Source organism: Ambystoma mexicanum, chromosome 7p, assembly GCF_040938575.1.
Source record: "Ambystoma mexicanum isolate Mex_15411 chromosome 7p, UKY_AmexF1_1, whole genome shotgun sequence".
In the NCBI taxonomy this organism is placed as follows: Eukaryota; Metazoa; Chordata; class Amphibia; order Caudata; family Ambystomatidae; genus Ambystoma; species Ambystoma mexicanum.
The window spans coordinates 668,275,128-668,290,182 of NC_090939.1; the positions used below are offsets into that span (position 1 = coordinate 668,275,128).

General features: G+C 44.1%; 1 protein-coding gene across 1 annotated transcript in view; it reads left to right on the forward strand.

The window, feature by feature from the left end:
- COL4A2 (collagen type IV alpha 2 chain) overlaps positions 1-15,055 on the forward strand; it is a 730,687-nt gene that overhangs the window by 467,203 nt on the left and 248,429 nt on the right. The window contains exons 12-15 of the mRNA XM_069636740.1: positions 2,288-2,329; positions 2,869-2,958; positions 10,941-10,985; positions 11,115-11,177. Of these exons, the coding sequence (XP_069492841.1) occupies positions 2,288-2,329; positions 2,869-2,958; positions 10,941-10,985; positions 11,115-11,177 (240 nt within the window). The remainder of the gene's footprint in view (positions 1-2,287; positions 2,330-2,868; positions 2,959-10,940; positions 10,986-11,114; positions 11,178-15,055) is intronic.

Sequence of the window (15,055 nt, forward strand, 5' to 3'; positions counted from 1 at the left end):
TAAGGGAGCGAGCATTGATCAGGGCTCCTTTTGATGTTGGAGGGTTGTGGAGGCGAGGAGTTGTGCCCAATACACGAACACAGCACCTTACCCGGAGCGAGCTCCCTTCCGATATCTGTTTCTCCTTCCTGATGCTCTGACGAAGGTGCGGGCTGGGCTCCTGCCCACCCGATGGATCGTAGAGGAAGTGAGATTTTGCACAGACAGGCCTGTGCCTTATTAGGGTGCCTTGATGGGCAGGCCAGCTAACGCCATCCGGCGCTACCGTAGCAAGGAAGTAGCAGTGTTGGGCCAATGGCCTTCAGGCTCATCAACTGTTGCTTGTTACTAAGCAACCAGTGCTGCTGTCGATGCGGCCGCCATTTTAGCTGTTCCTCATGGCTATGACGATTTGTACAGCATTAAAAGGAATATTTGGCCATCCGGCGCTACCATGGCAAGGAAGTAGCAGATGATATGATATAGTATATTTATAACGTGCACTGAGCGAACTAACCTACATCTGGGCGCTGTTGGACCAGTTCACCACTCTCCTTAGTTAAAGCCAAACTTAACAAAAGAAATAGGTTTTCAGGACCTTGCGAAAGGAAATTAGGGAATCACCGAGGACTAGGGAATTGCACCAGAGCGGGCCGCAGACCGAGAAACGGCTCTCGCGCCTGGTTTTGCAATGAGCCCCATATACAGTGCTAAAACAAGACGTGGGCACGGAGCCCTCACAGAGGATTGTACACCATACCCCAACTTGGTCAGACAATTATATTATGATAAAAAACGAAATGATAGGTACTCTTACCAGTGCTATCCGCCAAAACTACATCACACAACGTAATCAAATAAAAGTGTCAGGTTTTATAAAAACACTGCTAGCAGATGCAAGTGGCCAATGCATTTCGGACCCGCTGGGTCCTTCTTCAGGGCAATACCTGCAACAGCAGTGTGTGGTGGATCTTGCCAGCATATAAGAACACCAATCGAGGCCGTCCACCAACCCATGGAACGTCACTGATAAGAGTCAGTACATAAATAATAATGCTCACCAGAGCCTCAATCCTCATAAACACCGAGGCCCGTCCTAATGAACTTAAGTGACCGAAATGTACCATATACAGTGCTAGCAGGACAAGTAGAGAAGAAAGCTTTTCATAAGGCTGGGGTAGGTGTAGGGGCAAGAAAGGAGCAGTGATCATAAGAGGGTGCTTTGGGATCCGATTGTCAACATCTGGAAATTTAGGCAGGCGATACTGGCGCATCAGGGTGTGCAAACTGTGACACCCGTTTATTTGTACGCTGATGTTTATAATGCTTCATGACGAGTAAATGGAGTGTGTGTAGGTGCAGCAGAGGTATAGTATGGACTAACGGGGAGGATTGTGTTTAAAGAGATAGAGAGTTATATGAGTAGCTACAGTTCGAATTTTTGTCGTTTCATTCTTATGGCAGAGGTGATGTGCAATAGTGTTTGTGTTATATGTGAGTGCAGGGTGTGTGGAGGGAGTCTGTGCCTTCCGCTAAATTGCAAAGGTGCAGTGTGCGAGAGGAGAATGGGTATGACATTAACTGAGCATTTGAGAATGTTAATAAAGACAAATTAGGACACATTTAGTACACATTTAAGCATCATTTATCATACAAAAGTCAAAGTGTCGATCTTGTGTGAAAGGATGCCCGACAACCAGGAGCTGGTTTGCTCAACAGCATCTCAGAGATGCTCCAGGCATCTCCAGGTGTGCTCCAGTTGTAGACTTTGTGAATTAGGTATAAGGCAGCAGGTGCAAATCTGAGATGCTGGCGGGAATCTCAATTCTCCCATTGCCAGTCCTTGAGAATCACACCACCATGTTCAGCCTGTATGCTCCAAGTAGTGTCAGAGAAGTAGAGAAACAGGCCAAGATCTGACGGCGAAAGTCCCCACTGCTTCTAAATGTGTCGGGTCATCAGGCCTGGCTGCAGCTATCAAAGGACTCTTTTGTAAATGACGAGTGCTGGTTTGGAACTGTGTTTGCAGCTCTAGTGATAAGCGTGTTTCCCATTCGTCGGGGCAGCAATACTTGTATTCTTTAGAGTCCCCCGGTGATAGATGGCTCATCTCGGAGACCCCAACCCATCCCTAGTATTTATAAGGGTGACGCCATGCTAGTGTGTGAATTAAGTATTTAAACTTCCAGTGGCCAAGGTAGAAAAAAGAAGAGTTTCTTAAAAACCCAAATATAACTTGAGCTGCTAACCATATACCTTTTAAATTACTGTGTAAACACTGCTAAAGTTGCTTTCGTCTCTTTTGCAGGGGGAGAGAGTCGTCGTTTTTGAGGCTGAAAAAGGAGATCAGGTAAAATAAATATGGTTTATGGTCTATCCATCAAGCTTTTTGCATCGAGGGACATTTCCATTGAATTTTTTGCAACGAAAAAATGTGCATCTAATGTATTTTTTTGTATTTTTTTTAATAGGGGTTCCCCCCTCAACCCACTGTTTTTACCCTTTAAAACCCACCAAAATTAACCCTTTACCCCCCAACAACCTGCATTTGAGGCATATTTTCTCGTTGCAAACCCCCAATGCATTCAATGGATAGACTTTCGATGGATATACTAGAAACCAATAAATATTGCTCAGTGTTGCATGGTCACATGTGGGATGTCAAGGCTGCAATATCTTAGCATGCAAAACATTACTCCAATCTGTGGTTACCCTGCCTTCACCCTGACATGCCCTTTGTGACTAATTAGTGACACACTTTGTTTACTCCTGCAATGTGTGCTATCCACTGTCAGCCTGTGATGGGCAGTTGTATGCATTTTCGGCTTCAGGACATTTTGCTGTCGGTTGTTGCAGTGATTCATTTGTGTTTCTATCTACTTTCCACAGGGTGAAAGGGGCCCTCCAGGCGACCCAGGTCCAACAACCACCACTGAGGTGAAAGAACCAAAAGGCGTCTTCTATCCAGAGCAGTATCAGGTAATTTGGACTTAGGGGTGGAAATGGCACTGGCTTTAAGAGGGATTCTATGAAAAGCTGGAGGAGACTTATTTATTATCTGCTCAGATGTTGCAACAACAAAGCCAAGGACATCAATTCACCAAAATGCAATGGGTAGCGGAAGTGACATCACACACCTGATGACATCACAGGAAGTGATGTGACATGACCTTTGACCTGGATGGCATCAGTTTCTCTTTAACCGTGGCGAAATCACAGGAAGTGGCTTGTGGGCGTAAACAAAAGTACTTAAATGTATCATTTTTAAAATACCAAATAGGTACTAAAGCAGACAAGAATATTTTAGATACCAACCACATTTTAACAAGGGTGCTGCCCTCAAATGCTATGGTTGGGGTCATGATATGATAGGTTTAGACCCAATAGAATCAAAATAGGCAGAGGCACTGCCATGGAGATGTCAATTCAGCATTGTATGGCCAGTCACTACCGTATTATGCCAGTTATAGCTGCATGTCAGATATTATCATTATATGAAAAGTAGAGCCCCTACATTGCCAGTTGCTGCAATATTACAGTATCCAAAAATCCAATGGATGCAAAACACCAAAAATGCCCAGGAGCATTCATGCTTTGATTCATGATAATAAGCTGGTATTTATATAGCGCTTACATAGCACATATTTACATACAATTATCATTCCAACCCAAGTTGGTACTCATTTATCAATCTCGGAAGAATAAAAGGCAGTGGTGGCCTTGCAGGGATTCGAACCTGCAACCTGCAGATCACTCATAGATCACAACATCGAGCACGCAAACTGCTGAGCTATCTTACCACTTTGCTCTTAAAAATGCAAAGCCACAATAAGAAGACATTTCAAAACTGGTTGCACAATGTAGGCTAGACATGTAATAACATTTATCATGTTTGCTGTAGCCTTGATGATGCACAGTAAAAAATGCCATGCCACAGTAAGACATACCTAGATGGGTTGCACCAAAATGGCAATCTAACCACATAATAACACTTATAATGCTGCTTTATGATAGATGCTCAGAAAGAAATACAATGCCACAATTGTAAGTCTTGCAGTGTTGCGAGAAACAGATTGCAATGCGACTGACCTGTTTTCGATTGAGGTTAAATTCACCTAGAATCGAGGAGGAGGGTATTGCGTGAAAATGGAACTAAGCCCAAAATAGTATCTGCCTTCCCAAGTGGGGACTAAGAGTACGTGTACCATATGGGCAAAGCCCCAGGGAAAAAAAACCTTAATAGGTAGGATAAAACCCTGCCGTAGTTGAAGGCAATGTCCTGCCGTTGCTGTGAAAGGATGAACGGTCAATAAGAATCGCTGGAATGGTCCATATGAATGGTAAGTGTTCAGCAGCCGGAAAAACAGTAGGCAAAAATAGGAATGACTCCGCTGGAGGTAGAGCAGAATCAAGCAAGAAGGAGAGCAGGAGAAACATTAAGGGGATGAGGCTGAGCACAAATGATGGGAGGAACAAGGCTCATGAGATGGAGGCAAGGAACTCAGAACACAAGGAGCGGGAGCAGGAACCAGCCGGGGAAAACACACGGAACTCAGACAGCTTCAGTGCTTGTAGAAACAAAGTGATGCATAATTCTGGCTGTTGCAGTTCCAGAAATACTATTCATGGAATAACGCCCTGTAACGGGAGTTCCGGTGGCTGTATCCAATGCTGGACCATTACAGAGCATTCTGTCAATCCTAAACAAGCCGCCATCTTGAAGGGGCAAATACTCAGTGGGGATGAGTCTTTCTCCATTGTTGTCAAAACGACCAAGTATGGGTATGCTTCCTGACAACAGTCAGGAAAGACTACACTGGCTGCACCCAAATGCCAGTCTAGCCAGGATGTTACACGTATCATGATTGCTTTATCAGAGATGCCCAGTACAAAATGTCAAGTCACAGCAAGAAATTCCTAGACTAGCTGCACCAAAAATATTAGCCTAGCCACGTAATAACATTTATGATGCTTACTTAATCATATTTGACCAGAAAATATGCCATGACACAGTAAGAAAAGGCTATACTGGCTGCACTCAAATGCCAGGCTAGACAGGTAATACCACTTATCTTGCTTACTTTATTATATGTACCCATTAAAAATGTTTGCCACATTAAGAAATGGCTAGACAGGCTGCACCAAAATGCCATTGTAACCATGAATACACATCATGGCTGCTTTAGCATTGATGACCTTAATGTACTAGCACACTCCTCTCCTGCCCCATCCACCTCCATCCCCCAAAATCAACTCCTCAGCCCAGTATTACCTCAATGTCCCTCTTCCTCATCCCATTACTTATGTATGAGGCAAGGTGCTTCATAGGCAAGTACTGGGACAAGGAAGAGTGGAACGAGGAGTAATATATATTACCAGTAAGTAATCCAGGTATTTAACACAAGCACACACATTCACACACCACTTGCTCATTTATACATGCACTCATTCACCATTCACTCACACTAGCACGTCCAGCAACCCAAACAGCATGCACTCACTCACACACATTACATGATATTGCACACACGTACATTGCATGATACACGCAAACACAGGCTCAAAGACCCATAAACTATTACATTAAAAAAATAAATGTCCTTACCTTCCAGAATCCATTGCTCCTCCTCTGCAGGCATGACTCTGGCTCCCATGCTCCAGCATGCACACAAGGAGAGCACAGGAGCCAGAGTCATCCATGTCCTGGGTGCGGGGAGGGGCCACAGGGGCTCAAATTTTAAAATAAAATAATTTCTTTTTGAAGTCGCTCTGACTGACTTCAAAAATAAATTATTTCAGTTACGGAAAACTGAAATGGAAATCATTTTGTTTTGAAGTCAGAGTGAAAGCGGAGGTAGGCGGATGGGGTAAGGACGAGCAAGTTTGGTGGCAGCTGAGGAGTAATTGTGGTGTGCACTGAGGAAATTGAGTCCAGAGTCCAGGGAGCAAGATGGCAGAGTCCCGCTCACCAGGGACCGCAGAATGTGTGCCGATACCACGAGGTAAGGCCGGCACTCCAGGCTCTTTGATTCATTGGGAGGTGCATATACATCACCCCCCCCCCCGGGTGCTAAAGGAAGGTAAAACAATTCTAGCTAAATTTAGGCTTTGATTTTGGGAACTGCCAGGCCAGACATGTTAAGTCATACCTGTCAGAAGGCAACATTACCACTACTATGGCTCCAATGCTTCAGCACGCACGCAAGGAGAGCACAGGCGCGAGAGCCATTCATGTCCTGTGGGGCTGGGGGCTCAGATTTCAAAATGAAATAATTTCTTTTTAAAGTGACTCTGACTGACTTCAAACAGAAATGATTTCTTCAGGGGTCACAGAAGCAGTGCTAGGGGTTGCTCGAGAGTTGCCAGGGGTCGCAGTTGAAACCCCTAAGGGCCTAGGAGCTCCCAAATTACATCCATGAACAAAGCCCTGCCTCGCCGGGGAAGACTGTATAAAGACTTATTTATACAATAACCCCACCAGGTAATGCCCCTATCGCGGGTGTTGTAGTTATTAGCACCATGGCGTGCTTTCCAGGATTGCCCCTAGCTTTTCTTTTTAAGTCGTGAAATGGAACAATGGCAGAGTCACAGGTTAAACAAGCTACAAATCAAAATGGCCGCCATGGAAAATCAAGAAGTGAACTACTACGAGTTCCTTCACCAGTTCCATGATGGGCACTGGCGACAGACGAAAGGAGTCATGCAGCCGAGAGAGAGGTCGAGTGTGGCAGTAAGTGGGAGAGGCTAGCAGAGGTAAGTGGATGGGGAATGGACGAGGAAGGAGCAGTTCAGGGCAAAGTTTGGTGGCGGCTGAGGGTAATTATGCTGTGGGCTGGGGAACTTGAGTCTAGAGTTTGCGAAGCAAGATGGCAGTGTCCCGCTCATCAGGGGCCACCGAAGATGGGCAGATACCTCAAGGTAAGGCCTGCACTCCATGCTCCTTGATTCATTGGGGTACATGTACATCACCTCCCAGTTGCCAATGGAAAGGATAACAATTCTGGGTAAGTGTAGACCTTGATCTTGGGAACTACTAAGACCAGACCTTGTCAAGTCATATCTGTCAGAAGGCAACCTTACCGCTACCCATCTTACACTTACAAAGCACTCCAACTGGGTCGCACGGCTGGACATTGTCATTTTCCCAAGGGCCCAGAGATCACTGAAAGCGCCTGTCGAAATGCATGTTATACAGAAAACAACAAGTTAACAGGGATTTGAGTTTATTGTGGGGCTTTTGTTGAAGACCGCAATAGTTCCTACAATCCAATGTATTCGTTTTGTATTTGTATTTAGTAGCGGTGGGGGGAAGTAGCCAAGCAGAACTGAGCAGCCCCATGGAAAGATTCCTTACATTGGTATGGGTGTGCACTATAATCTCATGGCTAGAGGACTAGATGAGGAATGGGTAGCACTGGTGCATTGAATGGGGACAGTACAAACTTACCAGAAAGGCTGTGAAGCAACTATATAGAAAGATTTTACACATTTCATCAGGATTTGCAACTCAATACATATTAATCATTGACAGGAATCCCCATTAAGCATGTTTGTGACAGAGCTGTTTCAAAAATCCCTGGTACTTCACAGGAATAGCCTTGGTGTGTGCAAGACGTGTGCTAAAGATGACATCATTACCCTTTGATGCTGTAAGGCAATGCCTTGATGTATGGACGGTGTCGTCCAACCATCAGCCGCTGTATTTGGAAGATGTTCCTACTTATCTGCAAATTGACACAAACCGTAGGAACAACACACAACTTACATAAATAGGCACATGAATCTATAAGAAATACACTAAACCAACAAACAGAGAAACAATCAAAACAGCAGAAGACAGTGTCGCCCTCCCTCTAGCGTACCACCGCGATACACCGATGGACTTTCCATTGAACTTCATTACTCTCGTATAGCATCCAATAACCCCCCAAACTGACCAAACTCTTTCACTTCTACCTCTCCCCCTAAACACAAGTCCTTTTTAGTAACAAGTCTCCCAAACTTCTTGAACCCAGAAGATTGCCTGCTATGGCAGCTGCGCTCATTCTGGCAATAGCTCTGCGCATGAAAATGTACCCTGAAGCATTCGTCAGTATCTCCTACATTTAGGAAAATACGCTCTGTGCTAGGTTGGTCAAACACCGGGGTGTACGTGATTGCACTTAAAAGTGTCAATGTATATATACTGGTACAGTAATATCAGAATATCCCTGTTGCGTGCGTGCATGCATGTTTTGGGTTTCATGTGGCTCAATCGTAATTGAGAAGCCATGGAGCGATGTACAACAAGGGGTTACAGTAATAGGATTGACTAATATCACAACAATTAGAAGGATGGGCTAGGATAGGAGCAGAGAGAAGACTATGGAGGGAGAGGGAGCAGACAGTTAAGTTCCTGTGTTTGCACCAACCTTTCCCTCCTTGGTCCCCTTCTGCTAGTCTTGGTGCAAGAATTAATCATCTTTAAAACGGAAATCCTGTATATTCTAGAAAACTGCATGACTAAATAAATATATATACTTGTGACATTACATACCACTATTGGGGCACAATAAGACTGTGGCAAAATATAAAAAGATAGAATAATAATGATAATAATAGTAATAATAATAATAATAATAATAATAGTAATAATAAAAATAATAATAATAATAATAATAACAATATCAAATTTGTATCCAACACTTTATACTGGCTTTCTTTTGCTTCTAAAGACTGTAATATGTTTTATTATCTAATGTAATATCCTTACACCAGAATATCCTGGCCAGAAATTGTCAACTATGTTACTAGAAAAACTCATGCAGAAGATGTAAATATTTTCTTCAAAATGATTTTTGTTATCACAAAAATAGAAACAATCAGTGAGAGCAACACCAAAAGCAAGGATAGCTCTAATGTGTGCACTATAGTAACATCATTCTGCGATTACCCCAAACGGTAGCACCCGGTTAGAAAAAGAGGAATGAAAAGGGAAAAGGGGGTGAAAAAGGAGAAAAGAAAAGTGGTGTACAAAAGATTAGGGAAGAATAGATGAAAGAAAAAGGGGGGCCAGTGGACAGTGCACAGGAGACTCTGGGGATAATGAGTGCATTGAGGCCGATCCTAGTTTGCAATCGCCGACAGGTAAAATAACAAACAGAACAGGGTCCTTCATCCCAACCATCCATCAGAAATCTGGGGTTATAGGTAAAGGGTAATGCGGCCGGGTTCCAGGGATGAAAACATGGCTTAACAGCACTCAATGCTCCTCAGGTAGCGGATTCTTTCTAAATCTTCTCCAGAAATCACTCTGGAGTATCAATGTCCGAAGCCGAATCGCTGCTCCTTGTAGAACACCTTAATCTCCACTAGTGTCTGCTCTGAGGCTCCTCCTTGTCGGGCTGACGGAGCCAGTCATATTTGCAGCATTTATTTGCAGTGACACATTGATTTCTGGCCTAGGTCCGGAGTAAGCAACGTTCCATCTCCTCAGTTTCATGTATACCCTTGACAGTGACCTCTTTCAAAAGGACCATTGTGTTCATCAGGGTCACAATGGATCATGACTAGTCTACCAACAACACCATGGCTGGGTATCCTTGGACCTCTGGACCGGAGCCAGAGGTCCTTTTTAATTAAACAATCCCCATCGCCCAGACTCGCTGAGTGCCCAACAAAAATTGTAATTTATCAAACAATGTTGCTCCTGATACTGTCTCAAACCGGGCAAGCTAAAACGTATTAGCAAGGGATCAGGCCAACTGGCTAGAATAAGGACTTTATGCAGAATGGTGACATCTTTATTTAGAATAAGATCTCGTGGGTAGTCCAATACATGAGGGAAACTGGCTAATTGAGCAATACCACCTTGCATTTCTACTAGGTCTAGAAAAGAAAAGTAACATCCTCTAAGAAAAATTATAGGACCAGGCATATAAAAAAATGTCTTCAGATCGGGCTTGAAAATCACTGAGAAATTGTCTGCGATATTTTGGTGGAGAATTTATCAAAACCATTGTTATTCAAGTTTCAAAAGGGTCCTGAGTGCCCATAAGAAATTAATGTTTCCAAGGCGGATTTGATTTAAAATTACAGCTATACCTGCTCCTATCCCCAAAAAGCGAGGTTTACTCAGATTAGAAAAACATTTAGGAAGTAGATCATGTCACTCTGCAACTGAACCCTCCTTCCACCAAGTTTTAGTCAAAACCAAAATTGAAAGTGACTAATGTGAAAGCACATAATGTATATCCTGAGTCTGCGTGACAGCAGGTGTGAAATTTAGCAAACCACGTCTATGGGTCAATGCCTGTACCACAATAGCGTGAGCTGGAAAAGGCTGAGATGTAGTGGTGACTTTCGGGCAGGTTACGAGGTTTAGGAAGGAACTCATGTGCCAATGGAGATTCTACTGTTACCAACCTGAATCAGCAAAGCAATAACAAGGCGTTCTGCAGGCTTCACCGGCTGGTAACAGCCCAGGGCCTAAGTTATAGGCCAGAGCGAAGCTATTGGCGAGGTGCTAGTAGCCACTGAAAAAGAAAAACATGGCCGCGCAGCTTCGCTTGCAGCAGTGGCCAAGGAGAGTCAGGGTTGCCATGGAAATTGACGGCAGGGCTCCGCTTGGAGCCCCTCTTCCATTTCCATGGCTTGAACAGGAAGCCAAGTGGACGGTGCAGCCCCAGCGGAGAAGCCCTTTTCAGTTAAGGAGAGTTGGATGGGCTGGGGGTGTTGAGAAGCAGAAGGCAGGGGAGGAGGGAAACAGCAGTGCTGGGTGGAGGGTGAGTGTGCAGAGCACTCGGGTTGCTCTGAACCAAGGCTTGCATCGTTAGATTCAGCCCAGGTTTGGAGCAACCTGTTTGGCTGCTGTTCGCGCCAAGGGTGTTAATATTCGTTATTGCTTTCTGATATCATAGGTCGAGAATGTATATGTTCATGTGTCATGAAGTGGCTAAGTCTGTGATGCTCTTTGTTTACAGGCTGACAAAGGTGCCAAAGGAGAACAGGGAAATCCTGGATATCCAGTAAGTTGAAGAATAACAGAGATCCTGTTTCTCTTTTGTTGTTACTATTTACAGGCTGTTGTCCTTTCCAATGTGGTTGATCTTTTACATGTTTCCAAGTTTGCTTCATACAGTCTGTTTCTTTCTTAGGGTGCCACAGCATATGAAGCAGAACAAGGAGAAGAAGGAATCATGGGCTTTCCAGGTCAAAGGGTAAGCTAACTGCCAACTACACTACTTGTATGAATACTGTATTAAAAACTGCCCCATACAAAAGAGCCCAATGCGCCATGTTCTGCACAATACCATTCAGCACTTAACACGTAACGTCTCAGAAACTGAGGAACTAAAGCTCACAGTGGCCAGTGGCACCAGATCATCACTCGATAGGCCAAACACCAAGCTCTGCCCCTGAAAACCAGAGGCAAAAAAGGCAGGAAGACAGATATGTGAGTGCAGTTTGAATGTTGAACTGTATCCTGTATCCTATGTAGTGTTGGGCCACCTGGAATGACTCTCATAAAAGTGATCTGCCCCCATCACAAAGTATAGGCAGATGTTTTTTTCTGGAAAAACAAACAAACGTAGCAAATTGCCCCATACACCCACAAATAAAGTATAGCACGCTTGCATTGTTCCATTAAGGGATGAATTAAGGGTGGAGGAGTGGCTATGTGACCCCCTCCCATCGAATGTGCCTCCCCTTTTCTGGAAGATATGAATGTTAGCAAGGGTAGCTAGCTGGGTGTAATAGTGAGTTACTACCAAAGGCAACCTTAATCTGCCACCCTCCCCCTTGCGGTCTTCGATGATCGTTCACCATTGTAGTAACAAGAGTTATTGACCACATTCAAGCATGCATGCAGTAGTCTGGCTAAAGAACAGGCTGGAACCATTTGTAAAAGGCGCATATTGAAGATGACCAGGATTGATTAAGAAGAATGAGTCTTTTAATTGTACTTGGTCTGGCACCATTACCTCAAAGGTTAATGATATGATAGATTATTTATAACACGCTTAATATCCAGAGGTTTTTAAGCACAGATGCAGGGACCGAATCTGTGGTGTTCCGTGTTGTCTTGCTTCCAAGGCGAGCACGTTTCCCCTGAGCTATCCTCCCGAGACTAAACACTAAAAGCTAGTTCCTACCTAGGCAAGCCTTCTACAGTTTTACAGTGGTACATTGCCTTTTATCTCACAAGTGCAGATCTAGTTAAGAGTTGAATGTCAACACCTTTACTAAACCTCTGTCAATTTGCTGTAATCCAATCACAGTTCCAGCCTCCTTCTAAGGACGGGACCCTGGGGAAAGACTAGCATTGATATTATCGACCCATGCAAACGAAGCCTGGGAAAGAGGCTGTGGCATGTCCACACATACAAACCTCTGGGTGTGCTCTGAGAGTGTGTGTGTGTCCTGCCATGTCACTTGTTGACGCTGCACCATGGCATGTGGAAGAAATGTGTCACCAGTAGCATATCTGAGGGACGCCCGTCTGACAGAGCCGTAGTCTGTCTTCCATTTTTACTGTGGTCACATGCATAAATGTAGGCAGCACATCTATTGGATCCCTAGCTACCGGAAGGGAGTGAGACACAAGTGGAGTGCGCGAACATGGCACAGTGATCTGCAGGTAGAGATGCAGAGAGAGACAGGTCCCCAGAGAGAAAGATGCACGGAGACACAGGCAGAAACATGAACAGATACAAAGAGAGAGGTATGGCCAGAAAGAGGGAAATAGATGGTGTCACAGGTGGAGCCATGAAGCTGCTGTTTCTGTTCTTCGTTGTGTGACAAGCTGAGACCTTCCCTTTGGGCACTGTGGCAAAATCACATGCGTGAGACTTGGGGATGAGTTAGGGGAGCCTGGAGGCTGGGGACTGCCACCCATTCTGTGATGCAGGCCCCAGAGGTGATATATCAGAATATCCTCATCCCAACCCATGTCTTGTATGTGGGAGGACTCCCATTACCTGAGGGAAGATTGTTAGTGCTGGGAAAACATTTGAGCAGTGAGGAAGCAGCACCAGATTTTGGCCAACATATGGGCCCAAAAGAGAAGAGTTTAGATGCATAAGTAGAGAGAAGACTCCAGGCCCTGCTTGTACCTATTTGCGGGGCCCACAGAGGACATAGGAACAGAAGAAGAATAGAGAAAGTCATACAAATTGTGCCTCTCTGCTCACAGATCTGGAGGCAGGATTTGTCACTAGATTCTTCTGACTTTCTCGGCTGCCCTTTTGATAAACCAGGAGAGTGTGACGTTTTCTAGGGGTGGTATAGTATTGGAAAGAACGGAAAGATGGGGTGCCCGTAATTTCTATGGACAGGTTGTCAGGGCCCAGTGCCTCACCACTGCCCTCTTAACGTCTCCCTCTGGGAACTCAAGCTTAAGTGCGTAATTCCAGCTCTTTCCAAATGTTGATATCCATAAGGACTGTCTCCTCTTTGCTAAGACTTCTAAAATGGGTGAACCATTTGTTTTCTGGGATACTTAACTCAGAAGGGCTATGCTGTTTGCTAAAGTAAGAGGTTACAGTTCATCAACAATCCCCAAAACATTTTGTTTCAATAGCAGCGTCAATGGTTTCCCATTTGTCCTACGCGTACATCTGTTTTGTGGTTAACATATTTTCTTAATTTGGAACTATAATTTCAACTTTACACCTGCTCTTTGGGTTCTTCCAAGGCGTTAGTAATGTCCTTTTCTTGTTTTCACCATCTAAATCAAACCAAGTGTCTTTTCTGAGGGTATCGGATGGCACCTCCTTGCAAGGGGTTGTTTTGCAAGACCTAACAATGTCTAGATCGTTTTTTTATGAGTCCCATATCTTAGCTAGGTCAGTTTCTGGATTCCCCAATATAACTTCCATTATGGGCAAGAATGCCTTGTATAGTGCTGGGATATATAATCATGGTCTAGAATTGACCATTTTATATTCCTCCTATTATTAGGGCTGTTAGAGTGTGACCTTTCTCCTTTTGTTAATTCCCCCACCTGAGCTTAATGTGACTAGATTGTGGTCACGTTCCTTCCTTGATGTTACATGGAAGCCTACAACACTGCACTATTCATTCAGAATGATTGATTTACAGTCTATTTGACTATGTACAGTGCCACACTTGTGAGTTGGTGCTCCTGGTCTATCCCCATTTGCTCTTGGTCACACGCCCTGACCCCTGCCTTCATCCAGGTTTGCACGGCCCATAGGGCATGTTGATGGCATCTTTTCAGATAGATTGCTAAGAGTAGTGGGGTTCCCTAATTTATCTTTCCCTTGGGTGATTTCAGTGAGCACTTTCAGTGCCTCAATTTGCAAATGAAAGTCTCCCCCTATCACTTCAATTAATCTCCCTTTTCTTGAATACATAACATCCCATCTTTATAATCAAGCTTCCAACCTTAGAAGGGTCAACATAACCGGGTTTCCCAGTTGTTCTATTGGACACATTAACCAGCAACAAGTTCACATTTTGATCAAAAAGAATTGCCAAAAGATGATTTGCTACAGTTATCAAATTTAAAATCTATCCATTGTGTTCAGTACTGACCCAGATGACTATTCCTCCCTGTGGCCCAAACGGGAACTTTTAATAGCCTGCACACTACAGTTCAGGTAACCTTCCATGCTAAACTACCCACACTTCCTGAAAACAGGGCAGACCTGTTCATAATAAAGGTCTTCCTAGCACTCTGTATTATGATTGCTTTCAATCCAGCAATTCACTTTATCTTTAAGAAAAACGGCTTCGCTTCCCTTTTTAGAATAACGTTACATTCCATGGGTGTGCACCACTGGAGGGTATAGCACGGCCGTCTACTTCAAGCAAATCGAATTATGTTTCAACAGCTTCCAAAACTAAAGCTTAAGTCCCCATGCACAATTCTGTTTGATTATGGATTGACTCAGACGTCATCCATCTGATCTTTGGGGTAAATGTGCCTGAATCTTCTGGTTAAAAGGGGGAACTCAGACAACTAAAGAGAGAAGTGGAGGAGTCTTCCAGTCCATCTAAACCATACACATATGACATTGACAGGGTGAAGTGCTTAGGAGTATTTACTTTTGAATTACCATATACAGAAATT